Consider the following 24762-nt stretch of genomic DNA (forward strand, 5'->3'; position numbering starts at 1 on the left):
CTCATTCCCAGTATCTCAGTAGTAATGTCTCTTTTAGAGTTGCCATGGCCAGGACTAGCTCAATAGGCTATGTCAATATTTAGAACACCTATTATTTGTTCATATTATGGCTGCATATTGTTCAGTTGGTAAATAACCCAAAAAGTTGCACAAATAAATGTTACTCTGAGAGAATTCTATCACATTATTATCACAGTGTTAATCATATTCTATCACATTAATATCCTTGTTAATCATATTGGGCCGATAGCGGAAAACATGCTAGTGAGCCACACATTAATATTGGGGTATAGGGTTAACCTGGCATTCAGCTTACAATCAGTGGTCACTTGTGATTTTAGCATTTTCTGCCCAGGGAAATCTCTCCCTGTGACATTAAATTGCTTGCTTAGTTAGGTGGGGGATGGGCAATGTCTGCTTTAGTTACTGCTGTGCAGAGGATCAGTGGCCAGCCTATTGCTTTGTCATGGCAGCATAATGCTGTGTAATGGGCTTCCTCTCAGCCACAGACAACAGTAATATAGGTCACCTATCCATCCGCCTGACTTACTGTATGTCCATGAAATAGAATAATCAATTCATTGGCTGTCTTGTACAAGGAAGTGAGCTTTGGAAGTTACATATAGTGGCTATATGTATATGCTATATTATAGCTGGAGAGGGTCAGCCTGATTTATGATTTATTTTTTGTGTTACAACAGAGTATGAATCAGGCTAAGGCAGAGTAAAAGACAAACTGTAATCCCAATGTTTAATGGAGATTAATCACAATGGAAGTCCTTTGTATTCTATTTGTGCACGCATGTGTGTGCATTAGTACACGTGTGTGTGTGTGTGTGTGTGTGTGTGTGTGTGTGCGTGCGCGTGCGCGTGTGCGTGCGTGCGTGTGCGTGAGAGAGGAACATTATAGGAAATGTCTAAATGTGTTCTTGTTTCCATCATATCTGATAATTGTTGCCTCAGACGAGAGAACAAAATCCCCATAGCAAAATTCACCATTGTTGTGTATTAATGCTGGATCATCTCCTGGAAAAGAGAGAGAGAGAGAGAGAGAGAGAGAGAGATGCAAAATGCTGGGAGGCAGCTGGTGCCTAAAACGTACGCATGGAAACATTGCCATCTAGTGGTATACAAGAGAGATGTGGCTTAATTGATGGGCCCCCCTTTTCAGATGAGATATGTCATATCTTAATTGTCATCTATATAGTGTGATTGCATGGGCATTTAAGTTAAACTGCATAATAGGGTTTTGCACAATGCTCTCCTCTTATATTCTTTTTGTCGTATCTGATCAACGTGTACAATCTGAAATACACATCTGGCCACCCAAAGACATAGACATCACTGTCTACTTTGATTACTACCACCAAGGGACATCCAGGCATTAAATCTACCATGGTAAAACTCCACTGAGAACAAAATATAACTATTCAGGACTGAAACAGGAGTTGTAGTAGAAAGAACTACAACTAATAATTCGTTTCCATTCCTCCAATATGACACAGTGCTGAATTGTTTCAGGAGGTGGTGAAAGGAGGAACATATTCCATGGGCATCTATTTAAAGCTCTACCACACAAAGTGATTTATTTTTCCAGCCGCATATATACAGTAGGATAAATATTTTCACAGCACATGTTGGAAACTCTGGAGAACATGCGAGAATTGAACAGAGTTGAAATATAATCAGGAATAGCCTAAACAAAAGAATGTCTGTATGGCTGAGAATTCATATCAGATAGAAAGTGACCTTTTAGAAGCATAAAGAAATATATCACACATTGATTGATTGAATACTTAATTAACAGTTTGCAAATAGTACAGTGGTGCAATTAAACAATGGTGCTAAAAGGATAACACAAAAAGCCCTAAGGGCTTGTTTCCATTATGGTCCTGTCTGTGTATTACATTTATCTAGACATTTAAAGACATACAATAATATACAACACAACATCAACACTAGTAGCAATAAAAACGTAGGCCTACAGTAAATTATTTATTTAAGTCATAAATTAATCAGTGGTAAATGTGAAATAGCAATTATAGACTGAACAAACTGTGTATGGCTCACACATTCAAAAGCAGATCATGAATAATAGACCAAAATATGGATTGATATCAACTCCTCTTTCATGCCAAGAATTCTTCAAAGCCAAAGTGAATTTTGGGGAAATCATGTTCTTACAGACCATCCCCCTGGTGGTAGACAGACAGCAATGCTGTCAGTTCACTGATCATGATAGCTTTGTCTGGGCTCAGTAAATGATGCAACAACTTTCTGCTTTTAATTTGCAGCCGTATCAAAGGTACGGTTTCACCGTTGACTGCTTCGTCTTGGTAGATTATATCTGTTAGGATGATGTAATCACAGGTGCTTGCTGTTAGAGACACATACAATGTTTGTTGTTGTGTTTGCTTTGGTTTTGTTTCAAGTAGCTATCTCAGTACCTTTATGGGCACCTTGCGTATAGATTAAGCAGTGATAATTCCAGTTGAAATGGAAGCCATGGATACAAGTTCATTCATGCACCAGTGTGACAGGTCTTTGCATTTTCAGTCTCTTCTTGTTTTACAGGTTTAAGTTAAGGGCCATATAACATTTTGACAGTTTGTATTATGTTGATACTAAGTATCCAAATGCCTGTGCCTTCACAAGATGCATACATGAGTAATGTGCTCATTATCTGAACCATAGCATACCTAGTTTAAACATTTATATAACTTTTTCCCCCAAAGATAATGTTCTTCTAAATTATTGTAGTTGTAAGCTCTCTGGTTCAAAGATCAGCATCTTCAATAAAACTATACTCAATAACTAAACAAAAAAGGAAATCAACAAGCCTCACTACACCTAATACCCCTGGATTCAATGTTTAATGTATGATACAATCATAGGGTCACAATTTACACAGACATGTTCTAATGTATATGTTATTATGCTATACCAAGTTATAATTACTTACAGCTATTGGGGCAGGATTTGTTCCTTAATACTTTTGCCATCTTTTGTTTTGTTAGCCAGTACTCACAACAAAGCTGATTGTCTCCTCTGATCCACGAGGCCTCTCATCACAGGAGCGAACAACAATGAGTCCACCTGCGCTTTTAAGGATCAAAGATACCAGGGCGTTTGATTGCTATGTATCTGCTTTCTAAACTGTATACTGTCTGAAAACCGATGCTGGCTTGTTATCTTTTTTAGACTTGTGTGTCGTATCCTGTGACACAAGCCCACATTTTAACCTCGGGACTGCAGTGGGTGCCTTTGCCACTGGGACATAGCCTTATCAATTGATCCTAGAGGAGGTCCTATTTAAAGAAAGAGCTAGCTTATAGACTTGCAGTGTAACAAAATAGTTTTTTGTACACAAACTCAGCTGCAGTAAGCAGAATCATTATGGACATTCAATCCAAGTATATAATGAAACGCCAACATCAATACATGACAGGATAAGTAACATCATTCAATCTTTGCCTCTCACATCACATAAATAACATTGGTATTATTTATGTGGCCCTTCTTCAACAGGGTCAGAATGAGGTCGATGGGAGAGGTTGTAGAATCAGAGAAAGGTTTTGGGTAGAAGGGGTTGTTAGGGCTGCAAGGGTCAGAGGGCACACTGAGGTGATGGGGATTAAGGAAGGAAGTGTTGGGGTCTCACAGCCCTCAACATAAAATGATGGGGATTCAAAATCCTCGACAGTTGCTTTTGGAACAATACCATGATGTGGTAAACGCAACAGAACATAACACAATGGTATAATTTAAAATCACACCTGTGTGAAGTGAGGGCCGCTGTTATCATCGTACACATCATCATGACGTAAAATAGACACTGGCTATATCTTGCGCCACTTACCCCTTATCCCGAAATGTATTCACAATTTTTTACTATTTCAAAACATTTAAAAATAGTTCAAATAGCTGATCTACAAACTCACAATGTGTTGATGTAGATTGGCTAGTTGAACTATTTAAAAAATATATAAATGTTTTTCAAAATAGTAATTTAGGGATAAGGGGTCTAAGCATGGACGATTTCATCAGACACTATAACATTCTCCATTCATTGTCAATGGGAATTTAATTCCTAGTTGGTTTAAGACAAAGTTTGTGGACTGTAACTAAAAGCTGGATATAGGAGGGGCTAGCGCCCCTTCAAAATTGTACTTTATGTTATGCAAGAGGCACACAGGTTGAATTGTGAGCCAAAGAATCGTAATACTGGACTATTTCCCAATTGGTCAGAGCTTAAAATAGAAGAAGTGTAATGAACAAAACAAGACATTAGCTGCCTGTGCAAGTGGGTTGAGTTTGAAAGGCTTCTTGGCACTATAGTGAATAACATTCACCTTATTTTGTGCATTATTGGGTTTCCCACCAATTCCGTTATTTATGAACACTATTTATGGAGACGCAAGTGGTTAATGGATAATAGTTGTAATCTTTGGTATGAATCAAAGGCAGTGACATAGGTTGCAGCAGAAATAAAGTCCCTCCTCGATCTGCCCAGTCAAATAGCTCCTCTCAATCCTGCTTTATAGCCTTAGTTCACTATTGGCAGAGGCTTTTCCCAGTCAATGAAAGCATGGCGTCGTAGGGATGTGTGTCCCACAGGCTGCAGGAGACATTAGGACCGCACACAGGCAGTGTGTTTCCTTCACCACACACCATAAAATCCCCTACCACACATGGCTGTAATAAGCCAACAAATTAAGCCATTACACCGTTTTTAAGGTACACAGACATCCGTGTTTAAATATTTTAAGAGTGGCAAGGGATCTCTCACCGCAAGTTACACTGTGTCTCAGACCACCAGGGAAATGGACACCAAATCCACCCTGCCATCGTACCTCCATGGGATGGTTTTCATGATGACTCTTCTTGCACAAACCGTCTGTTCTGACCAGGTAGAATGTTGAGTTTCTATGAAGTCTATATAGCAATGGAGTCGGATGGAAATTGAAGCTTTGAGAGGCAATCCCTGTCTCTTTCCAGGATGTACTTGTACGGGCACAATAACATTTCATTAGAGGCAAGGGCTAAATCATTTGGCACAAGTGCATCATCCCCCTCCCCCCCCACCCCCCTGCCCCGGGCAAGGTAGCTACTTGAGCCAAATCTAATGATGTTTTGTAAGAGTCTCCGTTTCTGTCCCATTCTGTATACAGTTTAAGAGCAACACCCATAAAAGTTAAGCTGCTGCTGTAATGGTGTGCAGGGAAGTACTCCATAAGCTGAGAAAGGCAGAGCAAGACTCTCTTGTAAACCCTCTAGGGAACTTTCCAATTAAATACTCACTCTTTTACTCTAATAAATGGCAGAGAACTCCAGCTTTTCCTACATGTCATATTTTCTCCATACCTCGGGCTATGAGATGTTGCCAAAAGTTGGGAGTCCATCTTGAGGAATTTATTTTAGGATGGTTTTAATTGTTTTCCATGTACAATAGTTTTTCCAAGCTACTGTTAAACGGAAAGGGCTTCCCTGGGATGTTGGCATGCTTCACCAGGGCCATATGTGAGGGCTTGATACAGACGGGCCTGTCTGGTTTACATTGTTGATGAGTTGTAGGCTACCATCAGTAGATGGCAGTGGGTCTGACAGCCACACTAGAGTTGACATGTTCTCTGTAGGTGGTGGTGATGAAATTGTAGTTATTGCTTGTTCGTGCTTACTGGATCTGCTAAATGCCTAAATTGTAGCATTGTACAAACACGCCAACAGTTTTCCTTCAGAAGTCAGTTGTAAAAAAATTCAATCACTGACATCAGGTTAGGCTATGATACTGTCCTGTAACTACTGACTATGTCAACAATAAACTTGCAAACACAGTGCCTTTTGATTGTCATCACAACATTGTTTAATTATCTTGAATTAAACACTGACTAAACACTCATAACCATCAGAATAAATAGTAACAGACACATAACTATATATTTTTTATAGAGACAACATTTTTATTTTTTATTGAAGTAAGCAGTCGGTGATAGAAAAGATGCAACATTTGTAATGTGAAATAATATGATAGGCTATTTCTATTACATGCAATAGTTTTCTTGGCTCACGAGTCACCATCATCACCACAAGTAGCCTACAGTCCACACATCACACAACCTGTTCACGTCTTTGATTGGCCTGCACTTAGGTATACCTGCTAGACACCCACCGTGCATGTCAATCACCAGGAGATCCTCCAATAGCAGAGCGCATCAGCCCTTGACTCCTCCCTAGTGTATAATTGAAGTTTCTTTAGTTTCTCCAGCGGAGTCCACACAGCACACGCAGTGTAGTCCGATCTGTGGAGGGATTAAATACACAACTGTCGGACCATGATGTTTTCCAGGAACGTAAACGTGTGTGCGACCCTGTGTCTATGGATTATAGTGTTAATAGCCCCGGGAAGCGTGCATGCGAGGAAGCAGGACGACACTTTCTTCACTGCCAGTATTTACCGAGCAAGATGCGCTTCGAGATGCCTCAGCCTGCACATCACTCGCATCTCGGCTTTTTTCAAGCACTCTCAGGTAGGAGCATGTGGTGGTCACATATAGGCTTGTGCCCCCCAAAACAACTTTCCACTCATCTATTCTATCTGGATTCAATTTAATAGGCAACACGAAATAAATCACGCATTTTATTATCTCGTCAGTGAATTATTCTTCAATTTAGGCAACCCTCATTAAAACGGCTTCCCGGGTCCACAATATGTGACTGCATGTGATATGAGCACTGAGCAGCAGGTCACCATGGTACTGAGTAGCAGCTCTGGTCCATAGCTCTAACAGAGCTATAGGTACTGACATACTTTTTCATGTTGCCTCTATGATTATTGATTATTAGCCTACTGGCAGGAAAATTAGGGATCTTTCCCACTACAAGTGTCCTGTGCTGGTCCCAAATCTCCGCACAGGTATGCCGCTGCGATATGACAATGTAGTTTACTTTAATGAATGATGTCAATAGCACAGATGACAGATCATTTTACTATAGCCTACAAAACGAGTTGTGGATAAACAACATGGGCTGCTGCCTACTGCAGTATTTTGGACATGGGTTTATGCTTTGTTAATAGCCTACGTTGCCTAAATGAAGCCAATTCCTTTCTGTTGTGTGTGATTAACGTAGTCTAACATGTACCATTCATTATGCATGTAAATGCGAGGGACTTCACTTTAGACGTCATATTGGTGGCCTCTTCTGTAACCAATTTATTTTATGGGCAACTTAACTTGCCCTCACGCAAGTGCAGCTACTGCCTTTAAAATTAATGACGACCTTATAAGACCAGCATTCCCACAGAGCTGTTGTGATTCACTTTATGTTTGAAGTTATTTGCTAAGGAATTAGCTTTGTCCTCTGGGTGAATTGGTATGTGGTGTCAGAAGTTGTTTTTCATCCTCCACTGGACACACTGTTCTCTGCCAGGACTCCAGAACAAGGACTTGGCCAATGATCCTTCTACCCTCTGCTCCTTTTCACCATCTATCTCCATCCACTGCCTGTGTTTTTACTTGCCTCATTTGCATTTGCAAGGCTTTTCGTTCTCTATAACCACTAAGTACATTAATCCGTATCTATTATTGTCAGGAAGATGCATTGTAGTGATGTTAAATTGTAATTAGCTCAGATGAATCAACTCCCATTGCATTGTTTGTCTCCCTCTCTCAAGTCATGTATTATCTTGATGTTTGAGAGCTTTCATTAATCTTAGGATTTCCTATGGAACAACTGGTCAAGGATTCTGGTAGGCTATTGTTCGTATAGGGGTTTGCTATTGGGGACTGTGAATGTGTCACTGTTGACTGAGGCATGAAATCAGCCACCAGCCCACTGAGAAGTCAAAAGAGATTGAAAAGTAATTGATGAGGTTCCACCTCTAAATAAAGAGCTAATAGTCTTGATAATTGACTGCAGAGTTTCGGTCTCCTATGTGGCTAACCTCAGGTGTATTCACAGAGGGAGAAAATTAGAAGGAAATACTTGTCTGAAGGGTAGTTTTTGGGGAGTTGATAATGGTGTCTGCATGAGCAACTTTGCTGGTCTAAGAATAGATGGCAATTGTTGCTGATACTCAGTGAGGACTGTTTTACGTACTGTGTTCTCTCTCTGTGTGTGTGTGTGTGTGTGTGTGTGTGCGCGTGCGTGCACACGTGTGTGCGCGCGTATGGACTGGAGGGGTGGGGGGGGGGGGGGGGGGGGGCTGTCTAGTCAGCTGCAAAAACACATGGTTCTCCTCCCCCCAGCCCATGGCCCTGGCACCAAATGCCAGCATCACACCTCGTAGGCTTGTAGATGATACACACTGAGCTTCTGAAATCTGATGTAAATATTTGTCACATAATGGTCATGTCACACACCAAAAATAGATGATCTACAAGCTCACAGCTGGCACATCACATCTGCAACATGGTGTGTGAGATGTGTAGATCATCTATTTCCGGTGCGGGACACCGTCGCGTAGCAGCGGAGCATAATTTATTAGGTATGATGCTGCTCCGTTGAGGTCACCTTCCTGCTAAATGCAGGGGCCCACTTGGGCTAAATGTGATAAGCTCTCATGTAGTGTTGCCTCGCCACTGGCGCATGCTCAGTCAGCACAACCTACAGGTGGATCTGCTTCCTCTGGCAGATCTTATTACAGCAATGGGCCGACGGGCGCTTCAGTGCTCCACTCAAATGATTGAGACGGCAGACCCCTTAATTCAACTCGGAAAGCACTCATCCTTTAGGGGTCATTTAATACTCGATAAGGAGACCAAGACACACAATGCTTTCTGTTCTAATGGAAATGAAATGTTTCAGCAGTATGTCAAAGGAAGCCTAATTAGCCCACTGTTGGTGATTTACTTTTAATATATAAGTAGTATAACATAATCTGGAGGGACTGCTTCTCATTTGGATTTGGACTCATTTAGATAGTGCTAGAGACCAATGTGTTCCAACACATTTTTACAGCTGGAATTTAGAAAATCTGTTTTTCATATTGGCTTTTCTAATCAATTTGTACACTCTCCGAATACTGGTGTGAATCTGACAAAATTATTTAGCGCTTGCAGCTGCTGTGGACTCGTACCCAAGTCTGTTCTTTTATATGGCTGAATCAGGGTGCAAATCAGATGCCGTTTTAATTGTCACAAATTACAAATTAATTAAGTGGAAACAGACCGTGGCATTACAGAGTTGGGAAACCCATGGGTACGTTATTGGTTGTCAGATTTATAGCTTCGATAGATTTATTAATGTCATACTATTTCCAAATACAGATGTATTTATTGATATTTTACTCCACTTATGGGGAACATGTCACCCCAGTACAATAGACAGAGGGGAACACCCAGCCATAAATATTAGCCTTGGACACTTTAAAATATTAAGAGCGAACTGGGGCCTCTGTTCACTAATGCATTCTGAAAGCATCGGGCCTGTGGTGGATTATTTATGTGAGGACCTGTAAAGCCAAAAACAAGGTGTGTCTATAAGGTCTTGTTATTACATTCAAAGTCATAAAAGTAGAACATCTTAAATTCAGCGATTCATTTCCAACGTGCAGCGTAGTGAAGTTTAAGTGTTGCACTTGTGTGAGATTTGTGTTTTTTAGCGCGGGGAAGAAAAAACATTGGAAAGTAGTTTTTCCGTGTCCCCTTGTTTTTGCCTTTGATATTAAATAGCTCGTGGTGGAATAAAACCACAGCCAGAGCTCCTCTCATGTGTGGAGTTTTTCATTAGCGAAGACAGCGGATGAATAGGGGTCTATGTAGCTTGGCCTCACCTCACTGTAAATGCTTTTAAACCATGACAGTCCTGTCTGTAAATCTACCTCCCCCTCATCCCCATTGCTGCTACACCCTTCCAGTTACCTCCTCTGACAAACAGCCTGCATTCCTAACTGGAGACAACCTCGGACCATCATTAGTTGAAATTGATCACCCACGCTTTCTTATTAACCTTGGATGTGGACAGAGAGCACATTTAGCTCACTTTCACAACCCCTATCAAATAATTCATACAAAGTGAATAATTTATGAATGAACACACACACACACACACACACACACACACACATGAACACACACACACACACACACACACACACACACACACACACACACACACACACACACACACACACACAGTGACACGTGCACGCATGCGCGCGCACACACACACAACATGTGCCCTGAAGGGTTAGCTATTTGGGTGTCAGCTGAGAACCCCTGGGCTGTTGAAGGACACTCAGGGACGCTAGTCTGCACTCTTTGGTCCTGACTCGAAACCTGTCCAGAATAGTTCAAGGAGTCATCATAGTCACTTAGAATGGGTCTATGTTACTCATTCATTTGGCGCTCGAGAAGCAGGTGGGCCGAGCGGGACAGATTGGTTTACTCCAAATCAAAGAGGCCGATAAGAAACAAAAGATTTCCACTTTCAAAAGGAGGAATGCTGACCTCAAAGGTAAAGCGGGTTTTTGTCCATGTTCCTCTCAGATGTCTAGACAACATAGAGAGATCCCCCTGGCCACCTGCTCTGACTTCTCAGCTGACACGAGCCATATCTCTGGGATGAATTCCCTGTACATGACTCCGACAACACCGAAAAGGCCGCAAGCTCACCTCAGCCACACACATAGAACAAGCTGAACCTTCTGGGCTTGTGTCTTCAGATACGATCCTATAGTAGCCTTCAGAACATTTCATCATGGAGTCCTTGACAGGCGTCGAGAGTGCATACTGTTCAGACTGAGGAATGCCATGGGTGAGTCACAGGGATGAAGTCCTGACCTATAATTATTCCCCATTGGTCCCTGACATGTTGGGGTCAGACCCGGACAGCTGGGGCAACATCCCGCTGAGCTTCTATGCAACGAGGGATAGTGTCACACTGCAAAATTAGCTGCTCCATGGATCTAGACCTGTCGTCACTGACGGATGGGCAAAGAGGAGGTGTCAGAAACAGGACTGGTGATTTAGGACACGGTCTAGAGTTGTGACAACTTGTATAAATTATCTTGAGGGATTGGCTGCCAGTGTAAATGTCAAGGTTTTATTTACTGGGTGTCACCAATGGGGAATTTGGCCAACATTGATGGATCACTTTTCTTACATTTCTACACTCAACAAGGATTTCAATCATATGTACACTTGTACAGTTCTATATTTCCTTGAATATATACACATTCTGGCACAGAATCTCTGGCACATTCTGGCAGAGATCCTGTGAAAACCTATATCTTTCTGTTTCAAAGTTACAGTCACGTTGCAAGACGCTATTGTACACATGTGCAAAATATAGCAACTAGTCTCTTGATTTGCTAACGTGCTAAGCTTTCTGTTTTTCATCTTCTTTTTTGTATCATTATCTGCACCTTTGGTGGAAGAAATGTGCTGTTCTGGACCATACAATCACAAATTCCTTTGAAGCTCCCTGACCGTTATCCTTGACACCGAAAGCACAGCACTTACTGGTACTGGTTAGCAAATTAAACCCTTTAATGATAAGTTCTCTCCTGAGGTCTCATGGGAAATTTCCTCTGGATTACATTGTTGAAGAAGGCTTTGAACTTGACATTGAACTTAAGCAGACTTTTTGCCTGCAGACCTTTAAAGTTAGGCTCTGTCTGTCCTACCTACCTCAGTGGCGTATTATAGTGGCGCAATGGACACTCATTGCTTATTTATACATTTTGTTAACGAGAGCTCTAACACAATACCTTTTCTAAGAAGGTGCCATTTAATTTTGTGTATAAGCTTTCCGCTTGTTCATTGATTATAACACAAAGAAGTTGCATAATCAATGAGTCAATAAGACATGAAGCACACAAGCTTTCTACCCTGAAGACAAAGCTCTCCACCACAGTGCTTAAACCTGTTGTAGCCTCTGGTTACCTTTTACATTCAAACAAAATAGGTTAACCAGTTAACACTTTGTCACGTGGAAAATGTAGCCCATCTACAAGCTCACAACGTGTCGCAATGGAAGCAACACATTGTGAGCTTGTAGATCAACTATTTAGCTATTTACTTCCATGTTTTGCTATTTTTGAAAAATAGTTATTTTATGGCAGACAATATTTGCATATAATGACAAAAATAGGGACACCAGATTGAAAGTTATTAATTGACATAATACATACACATAATACACTTTATTGGAACTCAGAAAATAGCCACTTGCTCAAGTGATCTAGGCCTACTCGCTCTCCCAAGGACTCCTAGGATTATCTCAGAGAGGTATCAGGACTCAGCACAATTAGGACCAATGTTTGTCTTGTTGGAAGGCAGAAAGTGGCACTTCCACAGCAATTATTGTGGGGTGGGGGTGGAGGTATCTGCTGTCTACACAGGAGTGCTGACATCAGTTCCTGCCGCAGTGACCTCAGGGATGTCTGTTGTAGAGATCAAACAGCGCCGTAGAAGAGCTTAGGTCACCATGCTTCACTGAAACTGACCAGAGGTCCTCCCTGGCACCGACGCTGTGACCCCACTTCCCTGCTTATGTTACCCACACAGCCACAGTCAGCATACAAAGCATACCTAAAGTCATGCTGTAATGTGTGCGTGTGTGTGCGTGTGCGTGTGCGTGTGTGTGTGTGTGTGTGTGTGTGTGTGTGTGTGTGTTTGTGTTTGTGACTGTGTGTGTGACTGTGTGTGTGTGTGTGTGTGTGCCTCTGGTATTAAAAACTGGTAATTACATGTACGCTGATGGAAGAGATGTGGATTTCACAATACTTTCATTGGATGAATTGATGACTGTAATTGTGTTTTCAACAGAGCTCAAAATAATGACTCATGCCCCCCTTCCCCTGTCCCCTCTCTCTCTCTTCTTCTCTTACAGAATAATGGATCCTTGGTGTGGTGCCAGAATCACAAACAGTGCTCAAAGGTAATGAATCCAACAAATCTATTGTTTTTTAGATACAGCAGAGCGATATTCACTTCATCATCATAGATTCCAAGTTCAACCACAGAGGGCTGGGGAGAACCCCCCCTGTGAGGATACTCTTGATTTATAGGTGCTTCCTAGATTGCTTTTTCTTTTCCATTGCTATCCGTTTGCACTTTTAAGTAAGACTTAATGAGAGAAAACATGAACTGCGCCTCCCACATATTGATTTATGAAGGTAATGCATGATTATTTCCGCTGTTGTTAATTTTCGGTAGGCCGTGTGCCATGGAAGCACTTCCCCGAACTGCTTGTTTGTGTTTTCATGGCCTGTACCGATGAAGGTTGATACAAAGCAGGTGTTGACGGCTCCTCTGAGAAGATGCTGCTGACATGTTCTCTCTGCTCCTTGTGGAGCTGTTGACAGGGCGCTTGCAGGCTGTGCCGTGCAGACTGTAGAGCATGGCTTATACCTTGTCATAAGACGGAAAATAGCCGATCTACAAGCTCCCGTGTTGTGAGCGTGTATGTATTGTATTGAGCCGTAGTCACAGAACGGCATAGAGATGGCACACAGCTAGAGCGGCTCACATGCCAGTGTGTTGTTTGCCATCAAGGGCCAACAACAAGTTGCATCGAAAAATCACATCCTCTACTCCTACTACAGAGTATAAATTAGGGTTCAGACAGAATGAAGACGATACACTCGGTTCCTCTTAAGGATTTCAGTGCCGTCGGCTAATGAGGAGTTAAATATACATTCAAATCTGGATTGTTCATTTAACTCTCGGAAACAAATCTGTGCAGGGCAAGATGTAATCAATAATTATGCACAAGTTGACCATTCATGGCAGCGTGTCTTTGTTTGCCCTTCCTCTCTCCCCTGCATTAGAAAAACATGAATATTATACAGGAAGTGTGCTATTGCAATGGCAAATGTGGTCTTTGAGCACCATAACATACTTAGTACATGACTGATTCATTTAGCATGGGGGCACTGGGCACTGTTATAAAAACAAATAGACTCTTATGTTTGTTTTTATTGATGACCATAACATATTTCATGCTCTGTGACCATGCATGGCCTCATGGTCTTAGAGGTTTGTGTGCTGAACATTTTGGCCAATCAAGGGATTACAAATGATGATTTACTGGAACTACAGGGAAAGTGGACTGACTTTATTCATTATGCTGACTTAACGTGGCCCAGTTTTTGTTGTGATTAATCACAATCAACTTTTATTCACATCTGTTTGATGTCAAAATATTTCTACGTTGAGTAGAAATTCAAATCACTTCCACCATGACAATTTGAATTAGTTGACAATGTTAAGAACAATGTAGTTATTGTGCACTGTCCTTTTAATTCTATACTTACACACAGTAGTGCTGTTTCCTGAGCTCAGCTCATTAGAATTTTAAAATAGCCATATTTTGAATTCTAGAGGTCCGGGCTGCTAGGCGCCCCTCACACCTATGTCGCACTGCCTATCCGACCAATATAATAATTTTTCACCTGACGGGGTACATCATCACTTGTGTATTTGCTCAGACACTATGACGTAAAATTATCCATTCATTGTCAATGCTGGATATAGCCCTCAAAAAAATATGCATATAATATTTACAAGGGATGTTCACTGTTGTCAGTGAATTCCTCATGATCTGTACCCAAAGACTGCTTACAAATTCACCATTCAAATTAACCTTTTTAAAAGGATGCTAATAGCATCTGGCAAAATGTAATACATCAACGACTCAAAATACATGAGGTTAATTTGTCATCAAGTTTGACTCTGGTGCTCTAAATTAGATAGAGTTGTAGCTCCTTTAGAAGGCAACCCTTTGTTTTCAGCATAATGCAGTGAAGCTTGTTTCTCTCCTTTCCACAGTGATAGCCAACATTGGTTCTTGGCACCAGGCATTCCCCAGTCATTCATCAGAATTTTTATGTTTGAAAAGGCTTTCGCTGGCTGCAAGTCCAAGCACAGCACACTGTTTTCATAATCATCCAACATTGCTGAAACTCTGCAAATGTCAGAGATTCTTTAATGGACTTCTTGTTCTCTCTCTTCTAACAAGCATGTCACTTTGCACTTCTTTACCCTACTTGGAGGCTGATAATTTATCGGCAGCTGGATTTGATGAAACATCTTAAAATCCAATAATGCACCGGTATTACAGTGCTCTGCTATTCGGCTATTCCATATAGTTTGAAAAGGTCCCTCAAGATTTCTATTCCTGCTTCATATCCATGGAAATATATTTTTCTTTGGTTCAGTTATTCTTGATCCATCCAACTAACTAGGTCATGACAATATGCCGCTGTTTAATTTGGGTCCACATCTCAGGGCTTCAGGAGAGCACATACTGTAACCACACTTCACATCTCCATCTTTGTACTTTATGGGCTGTGTGTGTGTGTGTGTGTGTGTGTGTGTGTGTGTGTGTGTGTGTGTGTGTGTGTGTGTGGAGTGTGTAGTGTGTAGTGTGTGCAAACACAGAGCTATAGTGGGAGCTCTTAACAATCGCACCAAATGGGCACATGCTGTACAGTGGCTCCCAGTGAATAGCTCTACATCCTCTGATTAGCCTCTTCACTTCATGAACAGCTCACAGTCAAACAGAGAGACAAAGGCAGTGGCTCTCAGGGAGTGCGGTGAGGGCAACAGGCCTGTCCACCCATGGGCTCTGTTAAAGAGCCACAGGGAGCTCCCCGCCGGTGAAGATAATGTGTGGAAGGGCTGCTTAATTATTTAGACAAAGATGTTGTGACCCCGTCCATCTGTCTGCGTTTCAGGAAATCAAAGCCTCCCGTCGTCCATTTGAGAGGGGAAAGCCATCTCGGGCCATCTCATAATGCAGTGTCCAGAGTTGGCCCCCACTCCCAGAGTCCCTATTGTCATTATAATTAACCCGCTTGCCCTTTCTCTGGGGCAGAGAGAGGTGGCGTTTGGAGGCCTAGGGAGTCATTATCATGCCATAACACTAGTCCAGCCGAGCAGCTCCATTCAGCAGAGAGACGCCAAGGGGACAGGCAGCAGACTTTTCTATGACCTATTGTCGTTTTATCTTTCTACTGTTAAGGCATCTCACTCGAGGAGTCTCGATGTGCTCCCTAAACGTTTAAAGACTCTAGGGTGTTCTCGGTTTCTGTTGGGGAAAAAAAAGTGGGAATTAAAGCTTCTGCAAGTGTATGAGAGAGAGTGTACAGAAGTGGCCAAGAAGCTTTCCACATTCAGAGCATGGCTGATATTAACAGGGTTGCTTACTTTCCCCCAAGGGTGCGATCCAGACTCCAAATCAAATGCTAGGATTGACTTTAGGCAGCTAGAAGCCAGCCTGCAAATAAGCAACTGCAATTCATTACCCTGGCCTTGGAAAAGAAAAACAAATCTGTGTATTATGCCTGCATGATTTGGCTTGTGAAGTCATTAGGACATGGTCATTATTTAGAGGTCCTCAAGAAAGTCAGAAAACCACACACAGTATTTATAATAAACAGAATCAAAACTGTTTAACTGTTTGTTCGTTCATTGTACACTTCTTCAACAGTGACACTTAGAGAATAGTGATCACTAAACTGAAATTAATTAGATCACACATTTTTGCTATGGTATAGCTGATGACAGCTTAAACAACTTAAACCCTATATACGTCATTGACCGGATTGATTGATTGAATACTTTATTAACATGATTATTATCAGTACAGGTAGTACAGTCAAAGGTTATGCTAAAAGGATTACACAAAGTGCCTCAGGGGTCTATAGTAGGCTCCCTCTTTTTTCCCCAATTGCCAATCTGTTGCAACGTGTTGTGAACTTGTAGATCAGCTATTTTCACCTAATGTTCACCCTCAGCTAGAATAGGATGCTGGGCCTAGTTCAAGTGGTTAAACCCAATGTCACGCTGCTACACGTTATTCATGTAGAAAACCCACTAATTTCACTGAGCAACACAAACATACAACAAAGTATACAGTATATTAGCCCGTAGGAACCAACATTGCCTGGAGACATGCTATTTATTGGCATTGAGTCGTGCATGTTTTTCATATAACTCACTCAAATTTCCAGGTGCCTCTTTTCATTCCTCTCTTTTTGTCCCGACCTATCACACCCTAGTTATACACACCAGAATAAGAATAAAGGAGTGTTTACACTTTTGGATTACATGTGTCTTAGTTTTGCATTTAGGAAGCTTTTGGAGCGGCTTTGCTGGAATGACAATAGTTGGAATGCTACTATGTCTTTCATTCAAAAGTGTCTTTCAAAAGAACGCTGTCAAGCCCTGCTCCCAACCCCCACATTTTCTCACGGCAAAAATGAACCGGGCCAAGTTCTCCAGCGGTAGTGTTTTTCTAGGTCAATCAGTCCAATAAAATAAAATTGGTAGCACTGGCTCTGGTCTGAATATGCATTAATCTTTATTAAGAAGAAAAATAACAGCATATGCAGAGGGAAAATATCACATTCCTCGTTGGCTACAAACTTGAAGAGTGTGTCATGGCAATTTACTCAGGACTTCGTGTGGCCTTCTTTTCTTTGGCGGTGGGCAGTATATTTTGGGGCGCAGTGAAAAGATCTGATAAAGTAGGTGGTGGTTGTTGAAGGTTTATGGTGGGGGCATGGCTGGGATTGTTGTGCGCTTGGATAGACTTCAAAGCACCTTTTGGTCATGTTGAGGCCAGACGTCCGTCTCAACACCCTGCTTCGTCCTCACAGATGACAGACCACACCACCAGCGCAACACCTCAAAGCACGCTGTGGTGGTGGAAATGGCTGTCGAGTTGGCACTGTCTGGATTCTCTGTCACTTTTACAGCTAAATCATAGCAAGTGTAAGATTAAAGAGCGGTGCACAGCCAGTTTGACACATAATGAGATGTAATAAATAAATATGCCTATTATAATAACTAACAGATTGCTTGGGAGGGGGTATTTCTGTTGTAGGTACAGACAAAAGACGCATCACTAAGGTTCAACAAAGGTTGTCTTTTGGGGTTTTTGAGGCAATGTGTGGGTGGCAGAGGAGAATGAAGTTGCTCTGGTCAGTCACAGCAGGAAGGACCTGATCTGGACATGGCTGTTAAGTTTCATGGGCTGAGGAGGGGGTTGCTATCTGTGGAGCTCATTATTCACATGGTGGGTGGCAGAGGGTGAAACCCCCCACAGCAGGACCAAAGACACAGGCAGAGGAGAGAAACCTGAAAGGCAATGGAACTAAACCAGAAGTGTTGACTAGTTCATATCTAGCTAGCACAGCTCTCTCTCTCTCTCTCTCTCTCTCTCTCTCTCTCTCTCTCTCTCTCTCTCTCTCTCTCTCTCTCTCAGGAGCAGCACTGTCATGAAGCAATATTTTTTTAATATGATTTCATTGGGTTTTTTTTTTACTATGTTCCTTGTATGTCTTGTATTTTTAAAGACATACAATGAACATAGTAAACAAAAAAACAACAGCATCCATGACAAAACAAAACCAACATTAACGCATAGCCACCCACCAACCCGCTAGCCCTGAGGGGAGAATAGACTGTACGATAATAAACAAGACTTACAAAAAAGGATTAGGAAAGAAACTTGTAGGCAAGAAATGACCATATAAAAGAAGCTAAAGAAGAGAGGGAAATTAATCAATTGCAGTTAAATAATTAATATATAAAAAAAAAGGGTCCCAGGTTCTACAGAAGTTATTCAATGAGCCTCTAGTTGAGAATGTAATTTTTTTCCCTAGGTGAATAAAGGACGACAGGTCTTTTATGAAGCAATATAACATTATTTAACATAGAGCTGATCTGATATTTCTATTTTACCGCAGGAAATCAACCACTTAACCAAGGACCAAATAAATGTTGTATCAAGTGATGTTTTCATTGATCCCACTTAGGACATGTAGAGTGCCTATACAGTTTTCTTAGATAATCAAAGCTTCACAACCGCTCCTTGTCTGATGGAATTTAATTCCACACAGATTATCTTGAAGGATTGTTGTAATCAAAGCTGCTCTCACCAATAATGTCCAGGCAGTCACACAGTCTGTTCTCTCAAGTGTTTATTCTCATTCTGGGGCTGTATTGGCAGAATGTGTTGGCACACTTAGCGGATAGCTTAACAAGTCATCTGTTGATGCTGTCATCCCCACCTAACTCAATTCTCACGTGTCTCCGTGGCACACTAAAAACGATGTATCTAAATTGTTTTTCTTTTTTACTTTGTCACACAAGTGACCTTGCTAGCTAGTAGCTAGCAGTCATGTTGGAGAAGGGAAGATTAGGAAGAGAGTGTCGAAAAGCCATTATTATACACAGAAATATTCCTCAATGTTAATGCATCAATTTCATCTGTTTGTAACTCAGGGTGTACATTTAACTCTCAATGTAAATGTACACTTACAATTTAAATGTAGATAGGCTTCAACTCTCTATTTGATTTGGATGGTTTACTGTCATGATGGCTTCTGGGTTCTCCTTTCTCAATGCATTCAGATTGCATTCAAAGCCGCTGCATCGTCCAGTTAAATCCCATGGATTGCCTCACTGTGACAGACAGCGTTGGAGGGATGGATAACATGAATGTGTGTCAGACAGACAGAGACACTCGGTGATACTCAACTCTCCCATCCTTTTTGACCCTGAGGTCAGTATTCCAGCGCAGTAGTCTACAGTCAGTCGGGAGGATTACCGACTTAATGCACATCTATCTGCAATGGAAAAATACACTAACCTTTATTCATTTGTTTGGTCTTTTAACTGCTTGGATCTCCAACTAGCTCACAGTGGTGTAATACAAAGCACAAGCCCTTGATGTACCCTATGTCCCCTTTATAGAGCAAACCTTTGTGATTTTGTTTTTTACAGCATGGCTCTGCAGGATCTAGATTGTTTAGAAGAGCGTCTACGTATCTATCTGTTTTTCTCCTTTTTTTTGCGGGAGGTGTTGCAGTTCAAATATAGCCAAAATGACCTTTGCTGTAAAGGGGCAGTTAGTGGGAGGTGGCACGGGTGAGTGGGATTAGTGGATTTGAAGTGTTTTCTCAACCCCATATAAACAAGGGGAGATAGTGGCGGAATGTGACTGCAGCCCAGGATTAGGTCAGCCTGCCCTCAAAGACTTGTCACGTTCCACATGTTGTGACCTACATTGTGACTGAATCAGGTTTCAAATCATAACCCGTCACAATTTAGACGACGCGCAATGCTCGGAGTGGTCACAACGGGAGGACGCCAGCGGAGCCCTGAAAACCTTTTAGCCTTGTTTACTATGCACCAGACGCTCAGGGGAGGACATTCCCATAACAAATAAGCTTTTCTCGTCTTCTCTGCGGAAAAGCCGATTATCATAGCTCTAAATCTCACTGTGTCGGAAGTTTAAATAAATGGCCTTTTTCTGCTGGGAAAGCATGTTATCGTATGATCCCGCATTTCCCAGCTCTGCTTGCTTTCATGCGTCTGTCACGATGACATTGTGTCGGTTTGTGTCGTCGCTGTGATGGCGAGGGAGCACACGGAGGCGAATACAGTAAATCATCAGAGATGTTTAGCAGAGTTAAACGTGGGACTGAGGGGGAGAGGCATTAGCTTTCCCAGGCCATGGCACAGTGAAAACAGGACTACTGGCCTCTTTATCACCAATCTGACCCCACATGACGGATACATCCTGTTGAGTCTAATTGTCATGAAATGTAAACTGAGACCAGAGGAAGGTGATAACTGAGGCTCTCGTTTCAGCCACTGTAATTTGGAACCTTGTCGTCGCATAATGTACCAACATGAGGGTGGTGAGACCTTTTAACCACTTTCAACCTGGCATCCATAACCTGGACAAAAATAGAGGATTCTACAAGCTCCCATCATGTTGCGTTGCGATATGAGCACGATTTCCATTCTTTGGGCAAAACACTGTCATATGACAACGTATAAAATACGCCATAACATATTTCTTAATACGACAAATGGCCAAAAATAGCCGATTACCTGGCTCACAATGTGTCGCGTATGTCACGTATTTGGAGAACTGTCCGAACGATCGACTTCAAACTGGGTGTGCGTGTCGCTGATGGCCCGAGGTTGTGGGGGACATATGGAGATATGCCCGGTGTTTGTCCAGATAGTCTTACTGAGACGCACATATGGGGGACATATGGAGATAGTCTTACTGAGACGCCCATATGGGGGACATATGGAGATCCAGAACCTTAGGTAGGTATGGGATCCACCGACTTAAACTTGGCTTGCATGATGTGTCAAGTGGGAAGTCCGTTGGATCAGTGGATCTACCAAATCCATTTTGGGTATGACTGACACAGAATATAAAAGAGACACAGACAGACAGATGTGTACAACAGATGCTCTGACGAGTGCGGGCATTGCATAAAGGTGGGGGGGGCGTCATGCATTTCCAACTTGCATCGTTCCTGATTAGTCCGTCTAGTTTTAGAAATTTAGAAAGTTGTTAATTTCTTTGAAATGTCTTGAAATCTTTCTCCTACAATGTCATGCCCAAAATAGGGACGCCAGGTGAAAGTGGTTAAGTGGTTAAAGTAGTAAGTTACCCTGTGCAGTTTTGATGCATCAGTCTGTCAAGATGATGGACTTGTTCAGAGACAGACAGTTGGTGTGTGTGGGTGTCTGGATGAAACTTCAGAGTCATTACGTATTAAGTGGCCGCTATTGCATTCCACACAGCAGACAATGGCTAGCCCAATGTGTGTGTGTGTGTGTGTGTGTGTGTATTTTTCCCCTTCTCATAAATAAGGCAGGCACCTCTGATTGTGGGGTATATGTATAATTCATGCCCCCTGCTCCTCCCCTTCTCTTTCTCCCTTTTTTGCCAAGTGATTCCTTGTGGCCTCTTTGTTGTCTGCGCCCTCAACTGCATTTAAATTAATAATTAAAGTGATACTCAAAGAATGTCTGTGATAGTACCTGCTAAGTTGCTCACAGTATTTGAGGAGCTAAATAGAAGTCTTTAACTGGACACATTTCACCCCATTGAAGCACCTTGTCAAGACTATAAGGTGCTTGGAATTTTTGGAAGATATTTCCCTGTCAAATAAACGTGGTGGGCAATGTATATTATGCTCATGATTATGGTCATATAATATATATATATATTTCAAAAAGAGAAATAAACCTTCCAAGGAAGGGAATTCACACTCGGGGAACAAAGACGGACAACTTACTGCATCATCAACTTATTTAGGACGCTCGCAGTGTTTCGCCGCGAGCTTCGTCAGCACCTGACGCACCTCAACTACACCTATAGCACCTGATGAACCTCATGGCGAAACGCGTTGTGCTAATAAATAAGTTGATGATGCAATAAGTTGTCCGTCTTTGTTCCCTGAGTGTGCATTCCCTTCCTTGGAAGGTTTATTTCTCTTTTTGAAGTCTATGCCTGCTAACTAGACTTGCACCTCCCACAGGGTTTGTTGGATGTACAGGAGTCCCCTTTTTTGTCTATATATATATATATATATATATATATATATATATATATATATATATATATATATATAAACTTTATTTGTATAGCACCTTTCATGACATGAAATGCAGCTCAAAGTGCTTTACAGAGCAATGGAGAAAAAAAGAAAAGCAAGGCATAAACATTAAAAAACAAGCAGTAATGCAATATATATATATATATAAAAGGGGACTCCTGCACTAGAGCTTATCAGTGCAGGAGAGCTTATCAGAATATGAAAACATGTCCAGTTACATTTAGGATATTGCCATTTCTGTTTAAACACTTAAACCTTATATGCAGCACTTTGTTGACCAGGTGCCAGGGGGAGATTCTTGGTCCCCTCCTTTTCCCCCTCCACGTCAAATCCTTTCACCGAAAATAACCTACGAGCTCACCGCATGTGGCAAGCTTGTACTTCAGAATGTATGCCTATTAGGGTTCAAGTGGTTAATTTATTTTAAATCTGTATTGGTGCAGCAGTGGCTCAGGAGAGGTAGAGTGGTCATTCAATCCCCAGCTCCTCCTGGCATTGCGTCAAAGTGTCCTTGAGCAAGAAGACGCTGAACCCTAACTGCCCCCTACGAGCAGGTCGGCGCCTTGCATGGCTGCCTCTGCCGACAATGCGTCACCGTGTGAACGTCATTCTGAAGTGCTTTAAGCGGTTGGTAGACTAGAAAAGCATTAAATGCAAGAGAATCTACCAATAAATGAGGGATTTCCTTTTCTTTTCAGATTTCTTTGCTCAAGTGTAATGTTAGATAAACACCTTAATGTTCAGTTGTTCAACGACAACGCGCAAAAGTGAGAATTTCAAGCGTTCAGATTGTTGTTAATCCACGTTTTTGATCTACCTAATCCTGTTTTTGCACACACCTGTGTTGGTTTATGGAAGTCAAGAAACAAAAAACACGATATCAGATGGACACACCCTGAAAGTACTTTAAACAGTCACAGGTAGCATAAAGCTGAGAAAATAGTGTCTAGACTGTAGTAGCCCTGGGCAGGATATCTTCTTGATTTACTTGGTAGATTTTTACAGTCCCATGACAGCTAATGGCAAGTCAGAGACATACTGGAACGGATTAATGGCATATGATTTTATACTTATTCACATCATAGCCCCGACACCTAATGATATATGTTTCTACTCCAGATACTGTGGATTCAATTTCAATCTGCTATGATAGTCCCTGTGTGGAAAGGCAATTCCTGATCAGATATTTCTTTTCATTTCAACCATGTCACGCAATTCTGTTCTTTTTTCTTGTAAGGTTTTAAGGACATGGGTGAAATAAAGGCCTTCACTTAAATAGGGAATTTGGAAGGAAATTGAGCCGTCTTTGAGTTCTGTAATGCAGTTTGAAGTGTGGCTTGTGCCACGAATGAGAATGAGGGAGAACGCATGGAAGACAGGAAAACCATCAAGACTAATGGTGCTCATAGTGGCTTCCTTTGAGAGCAATGGGATAGAAAGAGAGAGAGAGAGAGAGAGGGGATAGACTAGTAGCGAAATAAGACAAGGAGGTGAACGTTAGGTAGAGCGGGACAAACAAGAAGTAAATCCAGGAGACAGATCGAATAAGAACAAGTCCCAAGCAAGGGATTGGTGACCAGTGCTTCGATGGGTCGATAAATATGAGAAGCGGGCAGAGAGCTGCTGGAGTAATTGAGTCTGGTGGTCGCGAGCGCGAAAAGCACCATGGCAGCAGAAAATAGCCATAACTCAAAGAGATATGGGTGTGAGATTTACTGTGTGTGATCAACAGCACAGATTCCACCGCCGGTATGCGACTTTCCCAGCGGAGCAGGGTGCCCTGGCTCCGTCCCAGGGGCAACAAACGCGGCTCGTAAATATCCCCTGGCACCGACCAGCGCCTGACACTGAACTTCAGGGCCAGGATCGATGGGTTCAGCTCCCAGGGCTCATCTCTCTCTGTTTTATGGGATAATAGGAAAAACACATACTGTGGGGGAATGCTGCACTCGTGTAGGTGACCTCTGAGAGGAAGGATTTGTTGACACAGAAATAATAAAAATTAAGCTCGAGCATGGACAGAAGTGGGCAACAAACAGTTACAAACTACAACTTCAGTCGTAATTTCTCAGCTAACACTACACTTACATCTCTCCCATGATTATACGAATACTGTCAAGGCAGTATGGGAGAATATCTTGCACTATTAGTATGAATTATGTTCCATCTTTTATTATGTCTGCACTGTGTATTGTTAAGCCTGCGGTGGTCTTGACTGGTAGCAGTTCATGGTTCATTAACCGAGGTAAAACACGTCCGTGACATTTTATATATACAACTTTCTTTTTCCTTTCTTTCTCTCCATCGTTTATTTTGTTCTAGCTGCTCCCTTTGGGAAGCCAGTTCCTGTTTTTTATTCCTTTTTTAAGGATGGGACA

At 41.9% G+C, this 24762-nt stretch overlaps 1 protein-coding gene across 1 annotated transcript in view; it reads left to right on the top strand.

Annotated features, from left to right (window-relative positions):
• Window positions 1-6283: 6283 nt before the first annotated feature.
• Window positions 6284-24762, top strand: part of anos1 (anosmin 1) — a 41681-nt gene continuing 23202 nt past the window's right edge. Inside the window, exons 1-2 of the mRNA XM_080785501.1 lie at window positions 6284-6527; window positions 12835-12882. Of these exons, the coding sequence (XP_080641627.1) occupies window positions 6333-6527; window positions 12835-12882 (243 nt within the window). The 5' untranslated portion in view covers window positions 6284-6332. The remainder of the gene's footprint in view (window positions 6528-12834; window positions 12883-24762) is intronic.

This window comes from Protomyctophum bolini (assembly GCF_963924005.1).
Source record: "Protomyctophum bolini genome assembly, chromosome: 16".
Lineage (NCBI taxonomy): Eukaryota > Metazoa > Chordata > Actinopteri > Myctophiformes > Myctophidae > Protomyctophum > Protomyctophum bolini.